General features: G+C 37.1%; 1 protein-coding gene across 23 annotated transcripts in view; it reads left to right on the top strand.

The window, feature by feature from the left end:
- NRXN1 (neurexin 1) overlaps positions 1 to 20716 on the top strand; it is a 728940-nt gene that overhangs the window by 297997 nt on the left and 410227 nt on the right. For 16 of the 23 annotated variants that reach the window (XM_074168417.1, XM_074168423.1, XM_074168414.1 and 13 more), the window contains 3 exons: positions 1407 to 1790; positions 9533 to 9736; positions 12083 to 12109. In XM_074168417.1, coding sequence (XP_074024518.1) covers positions 1407 to 1790; positions 9533 to 9736; positions 12083 to 12109 — 615 coding nt within the window. The remainder of the gene's footprint in view (positions 1 to 1406; positions 1791 to 9532; positions 9737 to 12082; positions 12110 to 20716) is intronic. The other 7 variants (XM_074168426.1, XM_074168421.1, XM_074168433.1 and 4 more) reach the window with 1 other exon arrangement.

The raw sequence follows: 20716 nt of genomic DNA, 5'->3' as shown, positions 1-20716 counted from the left end.
GTATGTAGCTCCCATAGGTCTCCTCTTCATTGCTAAAAGAGAGGCCTAAATTTCCAGATATATTCGAGTAAGATTTCTGACCTGCCTCTGCTTAAAACTCACATTTTAGTATTTATGCTATAAAAATTCTGAATTCTGTGTTCTCATGCACCACTCCTGCCACAGTTAGAAGTATTTTTGATAATCAGTGTTATCGTCTGGAATCTGTGTCATGCTGACAGTGGAAATAGCGAATCATTTTACTTTTCTGTATGTGTGTATGATAAATACGTTGTGGTAAATGTGATTCTTCAGTGTCTCTTGACCATCAATCCACTTTTAATAGTGTGTCCAGTGGATGTGGCTGGTACATGGTAATAATTTGGTGGCCTATATAAGGTTTTGATTTATATTTTGCTTGCTTTTGCACCAGTATAGAATGATTAGGAGTCACTTCGTGAAGATTTACATGAAGATTATTTTTTCAAGTGATTTTACTTAGTAAATAAAATTAAGTTTGGTTAACACAAGTATGTTCTCTGACTCTATGTACTAAATTTAGTTATCTATTCAAATTATAAAAATTGGATACCTCATTACTTTTAAAAAGTACAACGGAGAGGATCTTTACAGCCGATTACAGTTTCTTTGTTCAGACACTTTGCAGAAACAGAACTTTATTTTAGGCTTAATTTTGTTTGTTTACTTTTTAAACTTAAATGGAAAAGATACTTCTGATTTCCTGAGGTTCTATATACGTCCTTTCTCCCTCTCTTTGTAACATGCACACATTTTGAGGTAAGTGTCAGTGGCATTGATTTTTCCCTCTAGGAGCACATCACTATCTTCTTAATGATTGCCTGTCTGGCAGCTGATGAGAGTGTTTTCCTTCTGCACTTAAAAAAAGTCTTCTCCAAAGCCCACTGAAAGTGGGTGAGAGTCTTTTAGAATGCTGTGTCTTTGGATCCAAACCAAAGACACGGATTTGCCTCCCAGGTTACAACCTATCAACACAACCTCAGCCTTAATGCTTTGAAGCACATAGCAGGTAGTGAAGAGATTTTTTTGTTTTGCTTGGTGTTGCATGAGCAGGATATTTCTAAAAATAAGTCTGAAATGCATTCCCCCTACCTCTACAAGATTGGTAAAGTGATTCTGACTTTTTTTTTAATATATATACTGTTGCCATGCAGCATTGTGTGTAAACATTTTCACATTGTTCACTTCCTGGCAGTATTTGTACTACATTGTAATTAAAATAATGAAGTGTATCTATTATTGTATAGCTGTACAAATGGAATACCGATGTTTCATGTATAGATATTCTCCAGGACCTGATGGGTCATGTAGATTAATGAGTAAAACAGCAGTACCAAAATCTTTTCAATACCTTGAAAATCATGTATTTTTTTGTCTTTTCTTCTCAGGGACCATATCTGTGAACACGTTACGTACACCATATACTGCACCAGGGGAAAGTGAAATCCTTGACTTGGATGATGACTTGTATCTTGGAGGCTTACCAGAAAACAAAGCAGGCCTCGTCTTCCCAACAGAGGTGTGGACAGCACTTCTCAATTATGGATACGTCGGCTGCATTAGAGATTTATTTATTGATGGTCAAAGCAAAGATATTCGACAGATGGCTGAAATTCAAAGTACAGCTGGAGTAAAACCCTCGTGCTCAAGAGAAACTGCAAAACCTTGCCTTAGCAACCCCTGTAAAAACAATGGTGTATGCAGGGATGGGTGGAACAGATACGTTTGTGATTGCTCTGGAACAGGGTACCTTGGCAAATCGTGCGAAAGAGGTAGGTTCCATCAGCTGCGTTTCTACTCTATAGAATTTCTACTTGCACAGTAACACAATCCTGCACAATAACTAAAAATGGTAAAATATTATTAACTCTTCTGAGGCAGAAGAAGTGTCTTTGATTTCGCTTGATGTGAGATGGAGTCCTGCTCTAGACTGAAAGAAGTAACTGTAGAGGAAAGATCTTAGGGGAGTTTCTGTGATGCATAAATAATTATTGGTTGACTATGACAGAGAGACAGTACTGCTAAATGTCTCTCAAAATGTTTCCTTTTCTGTCTCATCATACGTTGCAGAGTTCTGGAAAGCTTTGTGAAAGTAATTTCAATTACTATTGCATTACTAAACGGTCACATTTCAATTCCAAACTGAGGTCTTGTTCTCTGCCTATTTATGTCAATACCACTGTGTTATCACATTAAATTAATTAAATTTACTTTTGAATTTCACAGTATCACTTAAATCCATGGCCAGAACTTCAGCCATGAGTCAAAGCAAAAGAATCAGTGTAGGAACCTATATTTCTTTCTTAACTTTTTTTAAAGATCCTAGTGCCTAAGGAAACAGTTTCTACTTCTCTTAATTCACTGAGTATCCCTCTTGCCTAGCAAAGGTAAGCATAAAGTTGACAAACCCCATTTATTTAATGGAAAATGTGGATAGTGGCAAGGACGATAGAAGTTGACAGTTTTATTCATTTTTGTAGTTAGTAAGATGAAACAAAGTGTATTTTTTAAAAATAAAAACCTGATGACTGTTTAAGTTAAATGTACACGTCTATTTACATACATGTAGAATTAATACCATCCTATTATTAGCATTTGCAAATAGATTCTCAGTTTCTTCTGATTTTTCTGTCTTAATTTTTTGAATATATATGCCTTTGGCTCATGGCCAGTTATTCTGAGATCTCCAGACTGTTCTGTTACTGGTGGAGTGAAGCTGGCAGAGGGCATAACCGAGCTGTCTGATGCATTACAAAAACCTTCAGTTAAACATGTCTGGTGTACCACCCTGTGGCAAAATTCTGCTATTACATATGGCACAAGTGAAAATAGGATTTGCATTTTTTCAACTTGAGAGCTAGGAAACGTGTGCGTTAGAGACAAAACCACATGCAAATATGCAATGAACTTAAAAGCAGGCTTCATCATAGCAATTTCTCGTAAATATATTTGACAGGTGGTAATATTTTATATAGAAACCTTTGTCTTTTTTATTACCCATACTTTATTGTTGACCGTCTTCCAATTTAGAGCCTGGTTTTTGCCTGTGCATTCCCCTAGTGGGAATGGTGGTGCTATGGTGTGTCTACAATGGTATTTGGTTCTTTTCCAAAAGAAATATGTGCGGCACTTCAGACAGTATGGGATCATTTCCTACTCTTGGGTTTCCCTCTCCAGAGGAAACTGCACTGAAAGAAGATCTCCTTCCAGTAATATTCATATCCCAAATGGCCATGCGTTATTAAGATTATAGCTTTTGGGATTATTCTGAAAGCAACGTGTTGGCATCCTACCACACAAAGTTATTATAACTACTACCCGTGTGCAGTAACTGATAAACTTTTGTATTTGGTGATACAAGCAACACAATTATAATTGTTCAAACTAATTTAAATAAAACAGGACCATGTTCATTTCAACAAACAATACAGTTTCACAAAGAGAAGAAAGCATTAGAATAAAACATTGGGGATTAAACAACTGGAATATTTAACTTCATGTTAAGTGATTAAGGTATCTTCAGTAAACAAAAGCGTGTAGCTACTTTTTAGTAGTGTCATTTCTTTTTCATGCTATTTCCCCTAAAATAGGAGTGCTAACACCGTGTTGTGGATGTACCATGTACAATGCAGTATCTGCAATTAATTTGGGCAGTTTATCAGTGCGCAAAAAAATTGAACACAACTCGGTTCTCTTTTCATTTCATATTAAATACTTAATATTTTTGTATATCCATGTGCTTTTTAGCCTGTTACAAGTTATTCTTGATTTTATTCTTGATTTTCAGTAAGGTTAAACACCAGTATAATCTGTGGATTGGCTTTAGTAGATTATGGGAACTACAGCAGATGGATGGACAGATGTCACAGCAATATAATTTGGCTTTCTATCTTCCTTTGATTGTGATTCACAATACGTGACGTGACTGCCTCTCGGCAAAGCCTTTTGCAGGTGTATACTTTTGCCTGGATGGCTAGGAGCAATGCACAAGAGTGAATTCATCAAACAGAAAGCAGGCATGCAAAAAAAGATTTATCAAAGTGACATTTCCAAGGAGAAAATATATTTAAATTAGAAAGCGTGTGTAGATGCCTACATTGTGCATGCACCCACACCTGCATATACATATATACATTAAATAAAGTAATATCACTTTCCTTCCTTGCATTATCTCTGGATGATTTAAAATTTAAGAAGAAATAATACAGGTGATGTGATGATACATGGTATGAAGAATCACGTGTTCAAAATAATTTAAATCAGAGATAGAATTCTATAATAAATAATTGGTCTTTTGTGTTAAAGTTCCTAGCGCCTTTATAGCGTGGCTTAGGACTTCAGTCCCGAAAGAATACCAGTGTAGAAATTGTGAGGAATCATTTCACCTTCTATTCACGTATTATCTAGTAACTAATTGCATATTAAGAGTTGTTTCCATCAGAGTGATGGAAAGGTTCCTCGTGATTCACCAAGGCTGTAGCTTTGGGCCCAGATGGAGTGAAGCAGCTGCCATAGCAAACACCCAGACAGCGCTTCGCTGAGCGTGCGCCTGTGAATAGAACGGGAGCTAAAAGTTTGAATTTGACTCAGTAGCCGTCGACATACCTGAATACTCACACACTTTATAGCAGTAAAATCATATCCATCGGTGAGCGTTTTCAGGGCAGGATATTGTCGCTCTAAGTATATTGGAAAATAAAACCGCGTCGGAGAGCAAATCTGAATACTTGATTACTCACGATCCAGATTGTTCACGCGCTTCCTGGCGTGGCTCTGGGCTGTATCGTCTCTCGCCTTCTGAGGCAAAGTTTGTGTGTGATTTGGAAGACAGCAGACACAGGTCATTCCATGTTTTCAAAATGGCTCCATAGGCTGCAGCACAGTCCTTGTATTATTGCGGACACTTTGAAAAAGCAGGTAAAAATTAATAATTCCTACTTTAGAGGCACCACAAGGGGTCTAGAGGAAACTGTTTTATTTATTAAAATGCATGCAGTAAGCATCCGTGCTTACCAAGCACTCTGTTGTTAAAAACAACACAAACATGACTGCAAAACTTATGAGGAAAAACAGTGAAAGTCAAATACCTACTCCAGATTTCTTTCACTTTGATTTAAATAAACTGTGGGTTGAAGAACAGCATCTACTCAGAAAATTATGTTTCTCCTCATAAATATCTGTCTGAGCATTTTTGAGGGTAGAAAAAAATGGAGGGACATTTCCTGAAGAGTAGGTGCCTCAGTCTCTTCAGCAATTTAAGTAATCTTAGTGAAATTAAGGTCCTGAATCTCCTCTCATACTGGTACTAGTTTGTGCATCCTTGTGGTAGACACGGAATTAAGGTAGTGTGTGTGTATATATATATATATATATAGGAAGGGAGAGTTATCCAGCCCTGGAGATTCTAATCAGAAACAAATTGAAGGAAAAAATGGAGAGGTGAAACTGAACCCCTTTAGTGTGTTTTTGGTTTGTTTGGGTGTTGTTGGTTGGTCTTTAGCACAGAAGCAGTTAGGTGTTTACTAGTTAGGTCTAATGGTCATGCTTATAAATATATTCAAGAATGAATGTGTAAAATAATTTTAATCAATCTCTGAATTACATTTTACTGTTTATTTCTTGTTAATTAGTCTACTGCATGCACTTATTTGCTGCCACAAAAAAAATGTTAGTGATGTTTTAGAATGTTTTCTGCTATTTTTCTTTTCAGTGCTATGCTTCCAACACTGAAGTGGTAGTAAAATTATTATTCCCTGCCATGGAAACTCTGATTCTTTCAATGAATAGCACATTCTGAGCTAAACTTATGGTCTATTAGCATTTAATATATTAATTAGAGGAAGGTGAACAAGAGAAAAAAGACATTTTGCCAACACTTACGTGAGAACAGTTAGTGGTACAGATGTCAAAGAAAGGCGAGACATCCATTTGAATTAGTCAGTCCAAAGTAAAGAAAAATAATCAAAAGTTAGGGGCAAAAATTAATGCATAGTTTTAGTCAAAATGTTCTTTCGAGGTTTGCATAACTGGTGTAACCCCCAATGCCTCTCCTCTTTCACCGTCTTACTGACCAGGCCTTGCAAATGTGCAATCCGTTCTGGACAACCAAAGTAACTGCAGGATGGAAACAATTCCATTAAACACCTGAAATGATCTCTAGGTCTAAGTCAAAATAAGCCAAGCCCTTCTTATTTCATCTTGAAAACTCTTTTTTTCCTACTGCCGGAAAAACAGAGTTCTCTTTCAATGTGTGCCACCAAGCATAATGGTGGGGTAATAAGACATTGCCATGAGGAATTACAAGGGAAGGGGGGAACTCCTTGTTCTGTCAAAGGTCTCATACATGCACTACTAGATGCCTCCTCTCTAGCCAAGACCAACAGAACCTGGAAATGTGCACAGCTGAGAGCAACGCTGAGTCAAGTGGAAGAGATGATTCATGTGGCAAAATCCAGCTTGCCGTCTTTAGAAAGGAATGCAATATTGACAAGATATCATTCAACCATCTCAATGGAGCAATCATTTAATAATGGTTTAATAACAAAAGGTTTTCCTGATAACGCTTGTACCAGCAGACTCATTTCAAGTGATAAACTGAACATAGTTTTTTTTTTTTTTAATTTTAGGAATATGTAGTGTCTCCGATCTTCAGTTACAGCTCTCAGGGCATTGCTAACTCTTCTTAGATTAAATCATCCCTGCTTCCTGCCAGTTTTGTGGGCTTTTTTCTGCAATACCTTTGTATTTAGAAAGCCTGTGACTTGGAGCTCCCCATATTGAAAGGAGCTAGTTGACATGAGGGGGTTTTCCTCATTGCCCCCAGAGCTTTTAAGTCATTTGCTCTTGTGTTCAGTCTCCTCGGTCTGTTCTTGGAACATCTGTTTCCAAAATAACTGGCACAGTATGGTTTAGGAGGATTGAGTATCTAATCACATCAGGTCTGTTCACCATGATGTTAAATACTCACAGGTCATTTCTGATTTAATTAAGATGGTTCCTTCTCTCCATTTTCTGTAATTTTCTAAAAGACGGAGTAATTATAGGAAAGCCAGCAAACAGTACCAGTGTTGATTCTGAGTTTTTTCTTTTACATTAATTATTATAAGATAATTTATTAACAACAGACCTTTAGTATTGTTGAACGCTGTTCATCCTATACCATCTGATTTTTCTCAGTTTATAAAAACCCTGAGTCTCATTAATGTGTGTTTTTTAAAAGACAATATTAAACATCCCTTTGATTTTCTCTTACATTAGCATGTAACTTAAATTTTTATGCTGGACTTGTTTAATTACCTAAATTGTGTTTACCTTGATAAAGATCTTGGGATCTTTTCATGCACAGACTACACAGCTATATATAGGAATGAACTGTAAGCCCCTGCTCCATCCCCTTCCCCCCCAAAAAAATGAAGGGAAAGCAAACAAACAAATAAAAAATCCAACCCCCCAAAAACCACCAACAAACCAAACCCAAACAAACAATCCAAAAACCCAAATCATCTCCCATCTCCAAATCATCTATTTGACTTGAAATCTCTTATCAGGCTGGCAAGAGTTAAGTATTCAATCTCCTTCACAGAAAAATTTTAAGTTTAGAATATGCAGAAAACCTTATTACCTGCATGGTTAGAAATCATCAATGTAAATGTATTCTTTTAATCTGTTACATCTAATGACTTTCACACCGGTATTAGCAATTTCTTTTTTCCAACATCAAACTTCAAGTTTTCTCCAAGTCTTTGTTGGGGAAGTCTGGAACTATTAATGAACATCCCATCTATCATTTTTGCCTCCAATATGCTCACAGAGTTACGGTGGAACATTTTGTCCCTCTATGGGCTGTGTAGGCTGGAAGTCTTGAAGATCTTATCCGTCTTTAACAGTACACAAGATATGCAATGGAGACGGTTTTGACAAACTGTCATGAGTATTGATGCTTAAAAACAAATTCTTACACTGTTATAGTTATGATTAAACATAATATCAGTAGTATCAGTCCTTGAAAATGTTATTGTATGCGGGACCAGAATATTCCTTTGCTTGTAGATAAGCGTCTCCATTAATCTACAGCAAGTTGAAGCACAAAGAAGCTTCCCCCAGGTGTTCTCTGCTGTCTTCTCCTTCTGCTCGTGGCTCATTTGGCCTGTTATTGGGCAAGTAACAGATATTTTTTTCAGTGAGCTGCGGTGCCCTCAGGATTGTCTTTTCCAAGAAATATTCTGTAGCATCCTGTTTAGACCTCATCATCTAACACTTTGATAATTTCAAAGAGTGTTTTTGAGTGGATTAAAAATGAAGGAGACATGGAAGAAGTTAGAAGGTCGCTAGTGAATTAGTGGTAGGTAGGACGTGCACAAAACAGCGCATGTTCAGATAGCAGGTTTTGTGTGGTGGTTTTAGTTATGTTGTATAGTTAGTTTGGTATGTTACTGCAGACCCTACTGAAATTCCTGGTGGTCTGCCCACTCGGTATTGGCTTGGGGTTAAAGGAGATTGCTCCTTCACTGCTTCTTCCACCACGATGTGGAAGACCCATGGACCCACTGTCCATGGGCCTAAGAGCCATGTCCAAAGACTGCAGTGGTTTAACCAGCTGCAATGCTCGATTGTCCTGCAAAAAAGGACTTCCAAATACATTTCGGAAACAGATGTCCTTTGCTTTCTAGGAACTGCTGTGCCTCCCCGTGAGCAGAAATGCAGTATTTCTGCTACCTTCCCTGTTACCAGCCTGGAGGCTGGGGAAAGAAGACTCCTGGCTGGTTGCTCTGGGGTCTGACAGACTGTGACCGCTCTGTGCCAGAGCCGCTCACCGGGAGGGTTTCCTGTAATGTCTGAAAGTGACAGTTATTTGCTTGTCTCAGGGGTTTTAAGATCTTACCCTCAATATGCCAAGTCCAGTCTCGATCCTCTTGTTGAGGCTGTCACAATGTTTGTACGGGCGATTTTGATTCTATCGTACCCCAGTCACTGTGGTTGTGAAGCAATCTGTGCTCCATCAAACCATGCTGGGGATATTTACCCATTTCAGGCAGCTTTTTAACTAACCTGATGATAATTGTAACTCCGATAGTAGGTGAAGAATCCTAAGGTAATTATCTAGGTGGATGATAGTCAGACATGACCTTTTAATAGGCTGTAAGGTTTACCTAATAGCTTTTTACTGGCTTTGACCTTTTTTGAGTAGCACAGGCCTAGCCTTGCAAGCATTTCTTCACGTGTGATTTTATCCACCTCCTTGAAGGTGCATACATGAATGGCTGGTTCGTTAAAAGAGCAATTTAGTTTCTTTAAAAGGCACCAAAATTTGCTGATTAAAAAAACCTAAACAAACAAAAACTGTAAAAAAAAAAAAAAAACCAAACCCAACTTTGCTGATGTTCCACAGTAATAATTGTGATATGTCATTCTGTGTCACACTGAGCGAATATCTTTTTACCATCTTCTGTTTGAGCAGTTTCAGTAAATGCAGTAATAATTCTTTAATAACTGATTTTCTCCTTTATGTTTTCAGAGGCAACAATTTTAAGCTATGATGGAAGTATGTTTATGAAAATACAACTCCCAGTCGTGATGCATACAGAGGCCGAAGATGTTTCTTTGCGGTTCAGGTCTCAGCGAGCTTATGGCATTTTAATGGCAACTACTTCTAGGGAATCTGCAGATACCCTTCGGTTAGAGTTGGATGCAGGACGAGTTAAACTAACGGTCAACCTAGGTAACAAATTCTTCCTCCAAGAAATTAACATTTTCTTTGCATTTTTCTTTTTGCTTGCAAACATTTATGAAACAGCCCGTTTTAACATTAAAAGTAAACTGAAATGATATATAAGCACATGTCAATGCAACATTTGCGTATGTACATACACACACAAATACATGCCCATTATTATATTTTATTTTGTTTTCTTTTGCATTTTTGTATTCTTTATGTCTTAACATAATCCATCACAATATTTTTGTACTATTGTGTATTCTAAAAAGAGAAGACTACTTCATCAGTGGTATTTTGGGGGCTAAGTTATTATTCTTTGTTGTGGAAGATTGGTCTCCCTCCCCAACTTCTTCACAGTAGCAATTCCACAATTGCAATGTGGAAGCAGAAACAACGTGTATGTAGGTCAGTTCAGTTTTACATCCAGCAATTAATGTACAACACGCAAACGTATCAAAGAATTTCTCGTTTTAACACTGAAAACGTTGCAATTAAATAGTCCCACTGATGAATTTCTTGGTCTCCTTTTTTTAGATGTCAAATCTGTAGTAAATCCATCTCCTCTCTTTTAAACAGTTCTGTAGTGGTATTTTTGTAGTATCGAACGATAACACAACCCTTCAATGCCCAAAGACTGCGGCCCTCAGCAAACAGCCGTGTGAACACAGGAGGCACAAGCCCTTTTACAGAAAAAAAAATTTAAAAAAAAAAAAAAAATTGGTTTCCTGCTTTGAAATATGATGGACAAAATGTTAGGTTATGGTTTTCTCTAGTTTTAAAAAAAAAGTAGTAAATAAATTAAAGCACTTGTGCTATGCCTATGAATAAATCCGAGTCAGGGCCTGAAAGGGAACAGAAGATGCACGTTCAGTGCAGTCATTCTCATTCAGTGGAATGCTATTTTTAAAAGGAATGAAGTACTTCGTTGTTTTAGTCGCACCTAAAATGATTTCCAGAAAGTATGGGGGAAGGAAAAAAAGAAAATAATCACCTGACCCTCTACTTCATAAAAGTGTATCTCACTAAAACACTGTCCGGGTGTTTAGAGTTTGGAAGGGAGGAGGAGAAGCGAAGGTTTTCCCTGTTTACTCTCCTCTCGCAGTGCATCCCCTCTGGCCTGGAGCTGGGGCTGCTGCGGCCGCCCCCGGTGTTGAGCGGAGCCCGGAGCCCCCCCCCGTCACCCCAGCACTTTCTGTAAAAGGGGATGTGCTGGTGCTGCTGGTCCTTGGCTGTTTGCAACCACTTTTCTGATGCGGTTGACGACACATGACAAACTCAGCTATATGGAAACAAAATCTAGGTTTGATGGTATATATGTTCCTCAAAGGTATAAGCCAGGAGTAGCTGTACACACCAAGTAGCATGGCGTAGATTTGGGGGTTTTTTTGTTTGTTTTTTTGTTTGATTGTTTGGGGTTTTGTTTGTTTGTTTGTTTTTGGTGGGTTTTTTGGGGTGGTTTTGTTTTTGGCTTTGTTTTTTTTTTTTACAGTAATAAATGCAGATAGCCCAGCAGAGGATCCTGCTACAGACCAGGTCATTCTCTTTTTATACGAAACACCGCCCTCTGTCAGTTTTTACCTACTTCTTTAGTTCAAGAAAGTAAATAAACCCATGCCCTAGCAATATTGTTTCTTCTTCCAACACCCCTCTTTTTTTTTTCTTTTTCTTTTTCTTTCTCCTTTTCCTTTTTTTTTTTTTTTGTCAGGCAAGGAAATGATCTGAACATAGACAGGATTCCCTAATTATCGGTGTTTATAAATGTGTTGATTTTCTATATATTAATGTAGCTTTAAGTGTAGTCAGTCTTCATTTTTTAAGTCTATACATTAAGAAAATAGAAACCCACAAACCCCCTATAGGAATTCCCTATAGGCCCAGGGAATGAGCTTTTGTGTTTTACTACATAGTTTTTGAAGATCAGCCTTTGAGGTATACTATACACAAGTTGTCCAAGATGTCTCACTGGGGCCTGGCTTGCTCTATGACCCATTGTGACGGAGCACTTTCTAATTGCATTGAGAGAAATTACCTGTTCTTTCACAGATGGGGAGAAAGTTGCAGCCTGCCTCAGTTAAGCATCTTTGACATTCAATCCTGATTTTTTTCACTTAGATTTGTCACCATGTAGCTTTGTTTGAAATTGGCCATTTTTACCCTATTTGTCGTTTCTATTTATAAAGATTTATCGCAGTATATCTGGGTTATAACACTATGTAAAGACTGATGATATGGAGTGGCCATATTTGCATGTGTCTGTCCCCGGAAGGGTGGACTGTGATTTTATTGGATGTCTGCAGCTATTACCTTGAAGGATAAATTTTCATTTTTCATCTATTCTTCCCCATCTAGACTGTATCAGGATTAACTGTAATTCCAGTAAGTGCCTATTCAAACTTTTTAAAATGTTATTCCACCATTATAAAATATGCAAACTAGATGAAAAAGATTGTGGACAGCTTGCAAGCGCTTGATAATTTATTAATGAAATGTGATGATTAATTATCATTGTGTAAAAAGTCATCATATAATCTAGTGTATATTTTTTGTCCTTCCCATTTTAACTAGAATATTAAAAAAGGACATACTCTACAGGTTGTAAACATACTTACAGGAAATGGTACCTGTAGTACTGTATTATTCTAGATGGGTTATTTTATTTACAGTAGCCCTAGAATTTTTGAGCCAGCATTTCTGATAAGCTGTCACGTTTTCCCCTGCATCCTCTTTCTAGTGTTCTTGACATTTTACCTCCAACCTGTGGTGAGACTGTTGGAACCTAATTGTCCGTAGTACAAGAATTTCTATTTTATAATCCTCCTAGACAATTAACTGTATTTACTGGCTGCTTATAACACAATTGGTTTTGCTAAATCTTTGTTTTATGGAAACGTTACAATAAGGACATTAAGCCTGAGAATAACAATATTTCTATGATGATTTTTTACACTCTAATCATGTAAGAAACCTTAAATTGAACAGTTTTTCTCTGTGATATGCATGTTTATGAAAGAGAGGGAAACATTTGCCAGATGAATGGACTAAATTTTAACTTCTCTGATATTATTTGGATTAAGAGGCTATATTCTGAAAGGAGAAAAAAGGACTGTGATTTTATTTTGAGTCTATGGAATTCCTGAATGGTGTCAACAAAATTATTGATAGTAAGTATGGTAGATTTGAGTTTTGGGGTTGGTTTTTTCTTTTTTTTTTTTCCTTTTCCTTCCTCACAGGTTTTGCAGTCCAGAGGACTGGCTTTATGCAAAGAGAAAGAGAAACAAAGCTAAACAACAAATGACATAGGTAGAATTTGTACTTGTTAGTAGTTTTCCAAAAGACGTGAACGTAACATCCCATAATAGTTTTATAATTCACAAAGAGAAGTAGGGAACTGCAGTCATTTATAATGTGCCATCTGCTAATAGATTTTTGCAATGAATAACTTTACAAGACAAAAACACAGCATTCGTATTAAAAAGCAAAGCTTTCTTGGGGCGAGTTTTAAATCTAAACCATACTTAAATCCGGACAGACTTTCCAATACAGTAAAGGAAATGCTTGCAGGTACCAAGGCATAAAGATAGCTTTCTGATATTTTAAATAAAGAGATAAATTAAATTGTTCAGTTACAAAACCAAATATTTCCACTTGCTAAAAATGTCCATCGTCAGTTGTCAAAATGCTTAAGAATATGAAAAAATCTCAGAAACATTTTGTTGGATTGTCACAGGACATTATTTTTTGATCATGACCAATTAGAAAAAGATTTCCAAGTGTAAGACCAGCAGATTTTTGAGCAGAAATGTAATGAGTTTGCCTGCTGCTGGTAAATTCCTTTTTTCCATAGGAAAAGCAATATTGCTTTTTCCTAAGTTCCTTAATAAAATTAGAAAATCCTTCTGAGAAGGAAATTACTAAAAAAAAATAAATCGGTAATAAAGCCACAATACACTAGGTGTTTTGGTTTTTTAATCTCTGTTGGACAAAATGAGGTGTCATAAAAATAAATTTAAAATTATTTCTAAGTTCCACTTAAAAGCAAGTTTTTGGATCAAAAGAGAACCTGCAAATACAGAGTAAGTAATAAGCCTCCAATTAGAGGATTGTGAACAGGAGAAATACATGCACTGAATTGAGTTAGCAATTACAAGTTCTTGGAATCATACAAAAGCAGCATAGCCTCTGTACAAAATATCCTTGGTATGAAATACTCATAAGTTATTTTTCTTTACAGTTTGTTTAGAGCCTTTTTGTTATTAGAAATGAACTTTCATGATTAGTTTCATCTCCCTTTGGTGCTTGTGTACTGAACAGATTTTGTGAGCTTTCGGTACGGTAAGTACTACAATACTTTCTTATCAGCACTCACTGTAGTTTTTCAACAACCAGATAATGTTTCATGAGCAATTTCCCTGTTTTAATTTTTAGATTATGAAGAATTATTGCTCTAAGCAGTCCTTAAAAGATGCTTGCTTATTAGACAATATAATGGATTTTAGTGCAACACACACAATTTGTTTCAAAGCAACAGCATCCAGAACTTGAGTCTTAATTTGCTGATCAGTAATATTTCAGTGCCTATCTTTTGGGTTCCCTCGTGAGAGCTGGATGTATAGCAATCCTGATTTTCTGTTCATAGAAGTAAATCTAGTTTTCATGTTTGAGAAACTTATTTCAGATTTTTTTATTTCTGTTGCTTAGAAATTAGTTATCTTAATATAATATCACTGCTGGGACTGAAACACTGTTCATTATAGCTAGGCTAGTAAAAGAGTTAAGGTCAGGGTGAAGGTATCTGGTTTGAATTTGGAGAGACAGCTTTCAAAAAAATTGTAAAACCAAAAATAAACAAAAATGGATGTTTTGCTTGAGCGAAGAAAAGGAAAATATGAATGTAGCATCTTATTTCCTACAGTGAATTACAAGCCTAGTGAATAAAATACTGCAATTCCTCCTCCCATTTTCCCTTGAGAGCAGCCTGAAACCTGTCTTCTGCTCACTGCAGATCAAATAACCAACTGGTGACTGGTCAGAGCTGAGATTTTGGTAGCGATTTGTTCTACACTTTGTCATGCCTTCACCTTTAGCTGATGTCCTGTGTTGCAGAAGAGGTGGCATTTTGTGGTATTCCTTGGTTGAAATACAGACTTTTTTAAAATTTCAAAATGTTAATCAAATGTCAGGTTGCTATTGAGCTTGTGTCTCATTAACAATGTTATGGAGACCGTTCATGCCATTTTTGTGGAACTGAGTGTCATACTAAAGTCGAACTGTTTTTATTTGGTGCTAGGTTAGAAGATTGGTATCTTTATAAAACCTTATACCACTAGAAATACTCTCTCGTGTCAATCAGAAAATCAGAAATCCAATCAGAAAATCCTGAAATGTTGGGTTTCTACATCCTTAAATCACTTCATTGTCTTCTCCAGACCCGTGAGTTTACAAGACAAAATTGTCTGTCAGGCAGTGAAATAAATGGTCCTTTTAAACTGTAGGTATATGTAGGTCAATGTTGAGGCCGACATCAGGAGAAAGAGGAAAACTCATAAACAGAAATGGCTGCTGTAGATTCAGTATTAGTTTTCATAGACTGAGGAATTCTTTTAAAAATAAGACTAAGGTGAACGATGTTGTTTCAAGTAACACAAATGTGCAGCATTTCTTGGCAGTAGTTGTTCTGTAAAAAAGAACTGTAAGTTGATTGATGTACAGCTGTTATACATTATATACAAAATTGATGAGCTAATCCTTACCTAAGGAAAAATGCTAAAAAAAAAAAAAAAATACATTTTTCTCTTTCAGAGAGGGAAGTAATTGTTACTTTTTAGTTGCAGACTGTAAAGCATAAATTATAAACAGCAGTGAATCTTATTGAATTGAATGCGTTTTTTCCCTAGTATTTTTTAGAGAAAGAACTTCATCCCATAAAATTTACATGGCAGATTGATAACAGGTTTTGAATGACTTGTGAACAAATACAGGTGTGCTATATTTCCATATTTTTCACTGCTGCAATGTTAAGGGCTACTATCTTGGCTTAAATCAAATTCCTTTTTTTTTGTTTTCCAGTTCTAATGCTTCCAAAACACTAGCATCTGAAAAATTTCAGGTACCTGTGACTCTAGAGGCTGCCGGTTTTACGTGCAATAAACTTTCACAGGCATGTGCAGTCTTACATCCTATTTCATCTTCAGTAGGTTTTTTTGCATTGCTGTAATTTCTGAAAATAAATTGTCTACATTTTTATATGAGTCAGCAGAGTAGGACCATAGGATTTTTAGTAATTGATACATTATACAAATAATAACGTTAACTGGTAAATAGCTGGCTCTCATTTCAGAATCTGACACTTTTATCCCGTATCTTTTCATATTGAACAATACCTTTTTTGAATGCTGCTGCGAAAGGTAGCTCAACTCGTGGCACAGGCTGGTGCAGCAGTGATTTAGGTCAGTTCTCTGGTACACAGTTTTGCTTCTGTAGGCAAGAATTCATAGAGTAATCCCACGGAATTCACTTATACTCAAATGTGGGACTGTCATAAGAAATGAATAAGAATTGCAGGACGTTAGGGAGACAGGACCAGGGAGTACCATGGCAGTCTACTTGTATACCATTCCCAAGGGAACATATCAAGCAGCTTTGCAAGCTGGGTGTCCACCTTTCATAATTAGGAATAATTTCCTGGGCTTTGAGGCTTTTCTGTTTGTTCTTCCAGTGAAGTGCCCCTTCAGTTGTATTTACACGTACCCCTCCTTTTGTGTCTGTCTAGTTCTTCATCCATTCTCTATATCCTTTATTTTTTTCTCACTCCATTTCTCTGTTTTTCTCTAGAATTCTTAATATCTTTTCCTTGTTTTGTATGTCCATCCTTTCAAAACTTTGCTATTCTGCAGATGTGCTCATTACAGATGATTACATTCTTATTACTCCATTTGGAATATGTAACATCTGTTATTGAAGAATTTTACTTGTTAAAGTATCCTACAAATCCAGAGCATGACAAGGAGCTGTGTCAGATTATTGGTAAATAGCAGGAGAATTGTATGTATTGAGGAACTAACAATGGTGTTCAATTACAGCATATTTTCAGTTTGGACATAGATTTTAAGCTGCAGGAAAGCTTAAATGAAGACTATACATCCTTTTGAAAGCTACTGCTTGTGAAAATGCATTTTGTTGTAAACTCCGGTGTCTTCAGCTGTGCTCTTATGGATATTGCAAAATCTACTGTGATGAGCAAATCACTAACACATTTCCATGTATTAATTTCTCACTATCTGGTGAAAAGAATGATAAAAATATATTATTTGCTCCTTTTTTCTTGTTGTTGGCAGTACAAAATCATTACAACGACACAATATTGTAGCTCCCACCAAAATGTAAGGTTTTGTAATTGGCCTGGTTTCTTCCCCAGTGCCTATGAACTGGGTGAGATGGTTTTGATGTTTTTCTCATTCATTATGGCTGAGAGCCTGCTAAAATATGCAAAAGAGCTTTACCGTTGAGGACACAGAGCAAATCACCAGGGTACATTCACTGCAAGTTCAGTCAGGGACTCCCCTCTGTTTGAGGTGTAAAGTTTGAAATAATTATAAATAATTATTTTGAAGCTTTGGCTATTCATTGCAGATTTGGAACACGGGCTCATTGGACTCCTTCTCGTTCAGCGATATCACTTTAAAGACCCCTTTTCACATGATTTCCTGAAAAACAGTCTACTGCTGTGCCTCAAAACTGAAAAACATACACGGCCCTTTTCAATCGAGTTCTGATTACGATCTACTAGTTGCTAATAGAAACCATCATTTGAATCTAATCAAAGGAAACAGGTTGAAAGACACACAAAAAAGGAAAACTGCTTCTTTACTCGGAGCCTCTCACTGGAGACCTTAGCACCGAGTCCTGAAGCTGCGTTGATACCATCCTGTGTCTTCCTTCAAGCACTCTGCTGTGAAGTGAGGTTGAAAACAGCTAGTCTAAGGAAAAAAGTGGAGATCTGGAAGCAATATAAACATAATCAAGAAGACTAAAGTAGTTAAGGGGCAGCCCATAATTTATTATGTACAGCCACAGAAGCCAGTTAGGAGAGATCTTTTCTGATTCCTCATTCTCTATTAAATGTATCCAGTACCTGAAGGGGGCCATCAGGAGAGATGGGGAGGGACTGTATCAGGGAGTGGAGCGATAGGACGAGGGGAAACAGTTTTAAACTGAAAGAAGGGAGATTTAGATTAGATATTAGGAAGAAATTCTTTGCTGTGAGGGTGGTGAGACACTGGAACAGGTTGCCCAGAGAAGCTGTGGCTGCCCCATCCCTGGAGGTGTTCAAGGCCAGGCTGGATGGGGCTTTGAGGAACCTTGGTCTAGTGGGAGGTGTCCCTGCCCATGGCAGGGGGGTTGGAACTTGATCTTCAAGGTCCCTTCCAGCCGGAACCATTCTATGATTCTATGAAATACAGGGTGAACAGAAGTGATACTGCAAGTTGTGTTCTAACCCCCTTCCAGTCTGCTGGCCCTGCTTTTGCAATGCCCATTGCTTTGCTGCCAGCAAAAACGTTCGGGGGTCCATGTGCTGAATTTGACTAAAGTGACCTATTAACAAAATTGTTAATTTTAAGTTGCTGCAATTTTCTGAGCAGTTTTGTCACATGACACGTATGGACTCCCACTGTAGCATAAAACAGGATGGGGGGAGGCAGGAATGGCCTGAAGAGAATAGAAAACTACGTCTGGTAGAGAGATGGATTGTTTTTTCAGTAATGCAGACTTATGCTGTCCCAAAGTGAATTCATCTGGCCTACATCTGAGCAAGAACATCCTGGAAAAATACATGTTATTGACAGAAAGGCAGAAACATCACTTCTTGAGATGCTTAATCTGTATCAGTTAAGCAAGAGATATTTCAGAGATCTGAAGGGAAATGTTGGAAGGGTTTCTGGGTAGTTATCTGCATCTTCAGTTATATAAATCACAACTATTTTCCTTTTCTCCTGAATTTGGTTCATAAAACAAGCTGTAAGTTGAACCTAGGAAATATCTGAGCCCCGGTTTTAGGGAGTTTCAAGCTTGAGGAAAAGCCATTGAGTATCAAGAAGAGCATACGCGTTAGGAGGTGCCAGTGGAGGAGACGCTGTGCTTTTTGACCATTCATATAAGATAGCAAAGGTTTGCAATATGTTTTATGTTGTGGCCTTCTGTGAAATTTCACATGGATGTAGTTTGGCTTGAGAGAGGATTCTGAGAAGGTAACCGTGAAGGTGACTTCTGAGTGTGAGCTCTCCCCCTTAATGGGCAATTAAAAAAAAATCAGTCTTGTGATATACTGATTTCTCAGCTCAAATGTATGCTCTGGTAAACACAGAAATCTTGCAGGGAAAGACTCAAGTTATGTGAAAGGAAGCCATTTTTACCCCTTCTTTAACCAGTTATAGTTGTTAAGAGGAAAAAAAATTAGAAATTTGAACTAATAAAGGACATAGGAAAATTTGAATCAACTACCTAATTATAAAGAAATCTTGAAGAGAGTCTTGCCTATGTATAATTTGTTAATGCCAATGGTGAGGCACCCGTAAGTTCCCCTCTGGCTCAGACCTGACCCTGCTTTGCTGGGGCATGGGAGAGAATTATCATATTAACACAGCAAACAGAAGCTCAGACCTTAATTAAAGTGAAAATAAGTGCTTCATAGATTTGCTGGCTGACCATTTAAGGATCTATCATATTTACTGTCTCCCTACTGACAAAGCTTTTAAGGTTGGCTGCTGGGGATTGAGGACTCTATCAGTGCTTCCAGCCTACATGAAGGACAGCAATAAAGTTTATTTCTGTGCCTGCATTCTACTTGCTTCTTATAAAACCTCATCTGTGTTTGCTTCTTCTTAGCTGGCAGAGGAGAAAATTGCCATTAGTCTTCTGGCAGACTGTCAACAAAATATCATTTTAAGTTCTCTTACTAGAAAACAGATGTTTTTCTTTTTTGTGTGTATGCTTCTTTCCTTTCTTTTCACTGTTTTCATCCATCTTATTTTCATCTTTTTAAGTCCCACATTCTACTTATGGTACTTTAAAGATACAAGTGATTGAACGGGGGGCCTCAGTAATCAAATGTATAATGGTAGTATATCTGTGGCTTTCTCAAGGCACAGTAGTGTGCTCTGCAATAGCCAAACACGGTAAAAAAAGGCAACAAGTAAAAGCTTAAACATATGGTTATTTAAGTAAATTTTAAAATTTATACAATAAGGATAGTTACCTTGGTGGTGAAAAAAGTCATTATATATTTGTTCAGATAAAGACTTAGGGTTTTTAGCACTACCACATATATATTTTCAGAAGCTTCTTCAAGAAAAGTAGTAGACTTTCCAGTTGTGATGTTTCGGTGCGTAGTTCAATTTTACAAGGCCAGGTATAGATAGTTTTCAATTTGACTGAAGTTGCTCCCTCTGAACTTTCAGCCTGAAGTCTTAAAAAAGGGAGTGAGAAGCAGGAGATCCTCCAAAATGTTAAAGATGGCAGGAGGACTCGTGGAGGATAGGAAAGCAAAGATTGCTGCAAGCATGTAACCTCTCATTTTACCAATAGGGACAGAGCAGCCTCCAGGATGTGCTACATCTGTAAGAACAGATTGTCTTGAATTAATAAATCATGATTTATTTGCAAGGGAATTGTGTGTGTCTAGCTTACACTGGTCCTATCAATTCTTTCATAAAAGGACTTCTCAGAAGTAGTAGACTGGGCTTTTCTACTACTTTAGTGGGAAGAAGCGGTAGAAAGTTAGTTTTTCATCTATAGCAGGTCCTAAATTTCTCTTATTTCACTTTTATGTTTTTCTCATTTAGCTTTTGAGAAGCAAGATGACTTAATCACATTTCAGGAATAGTGATTTAAATTATCCTTGCCATTTTTTTCATGACAGAAAGTGGGTGTTACAGTCTAATCTTGTGGGAGATTGAGGATTTAATCAGTAGTAGCAAAGCAATTGAA

This window comes from Numenius arquata, chromosome 2, assembly GCF_964106895.1.
Source record: "Numenius arquata chromosome 2, bNumArq3.hap1.1, whole genome shotgun sequence".
NCBI lineage: Eukaryota > Metazoa > Chordata > Aves > Charadriiformes > Scolopacidae > Numenius > Numenius arquata.
The sequence above is the reverse complement of the archived record's forward strand: the minus strand, read 5'-3'. Positions and strand labels throughout refer to the sequence as shown.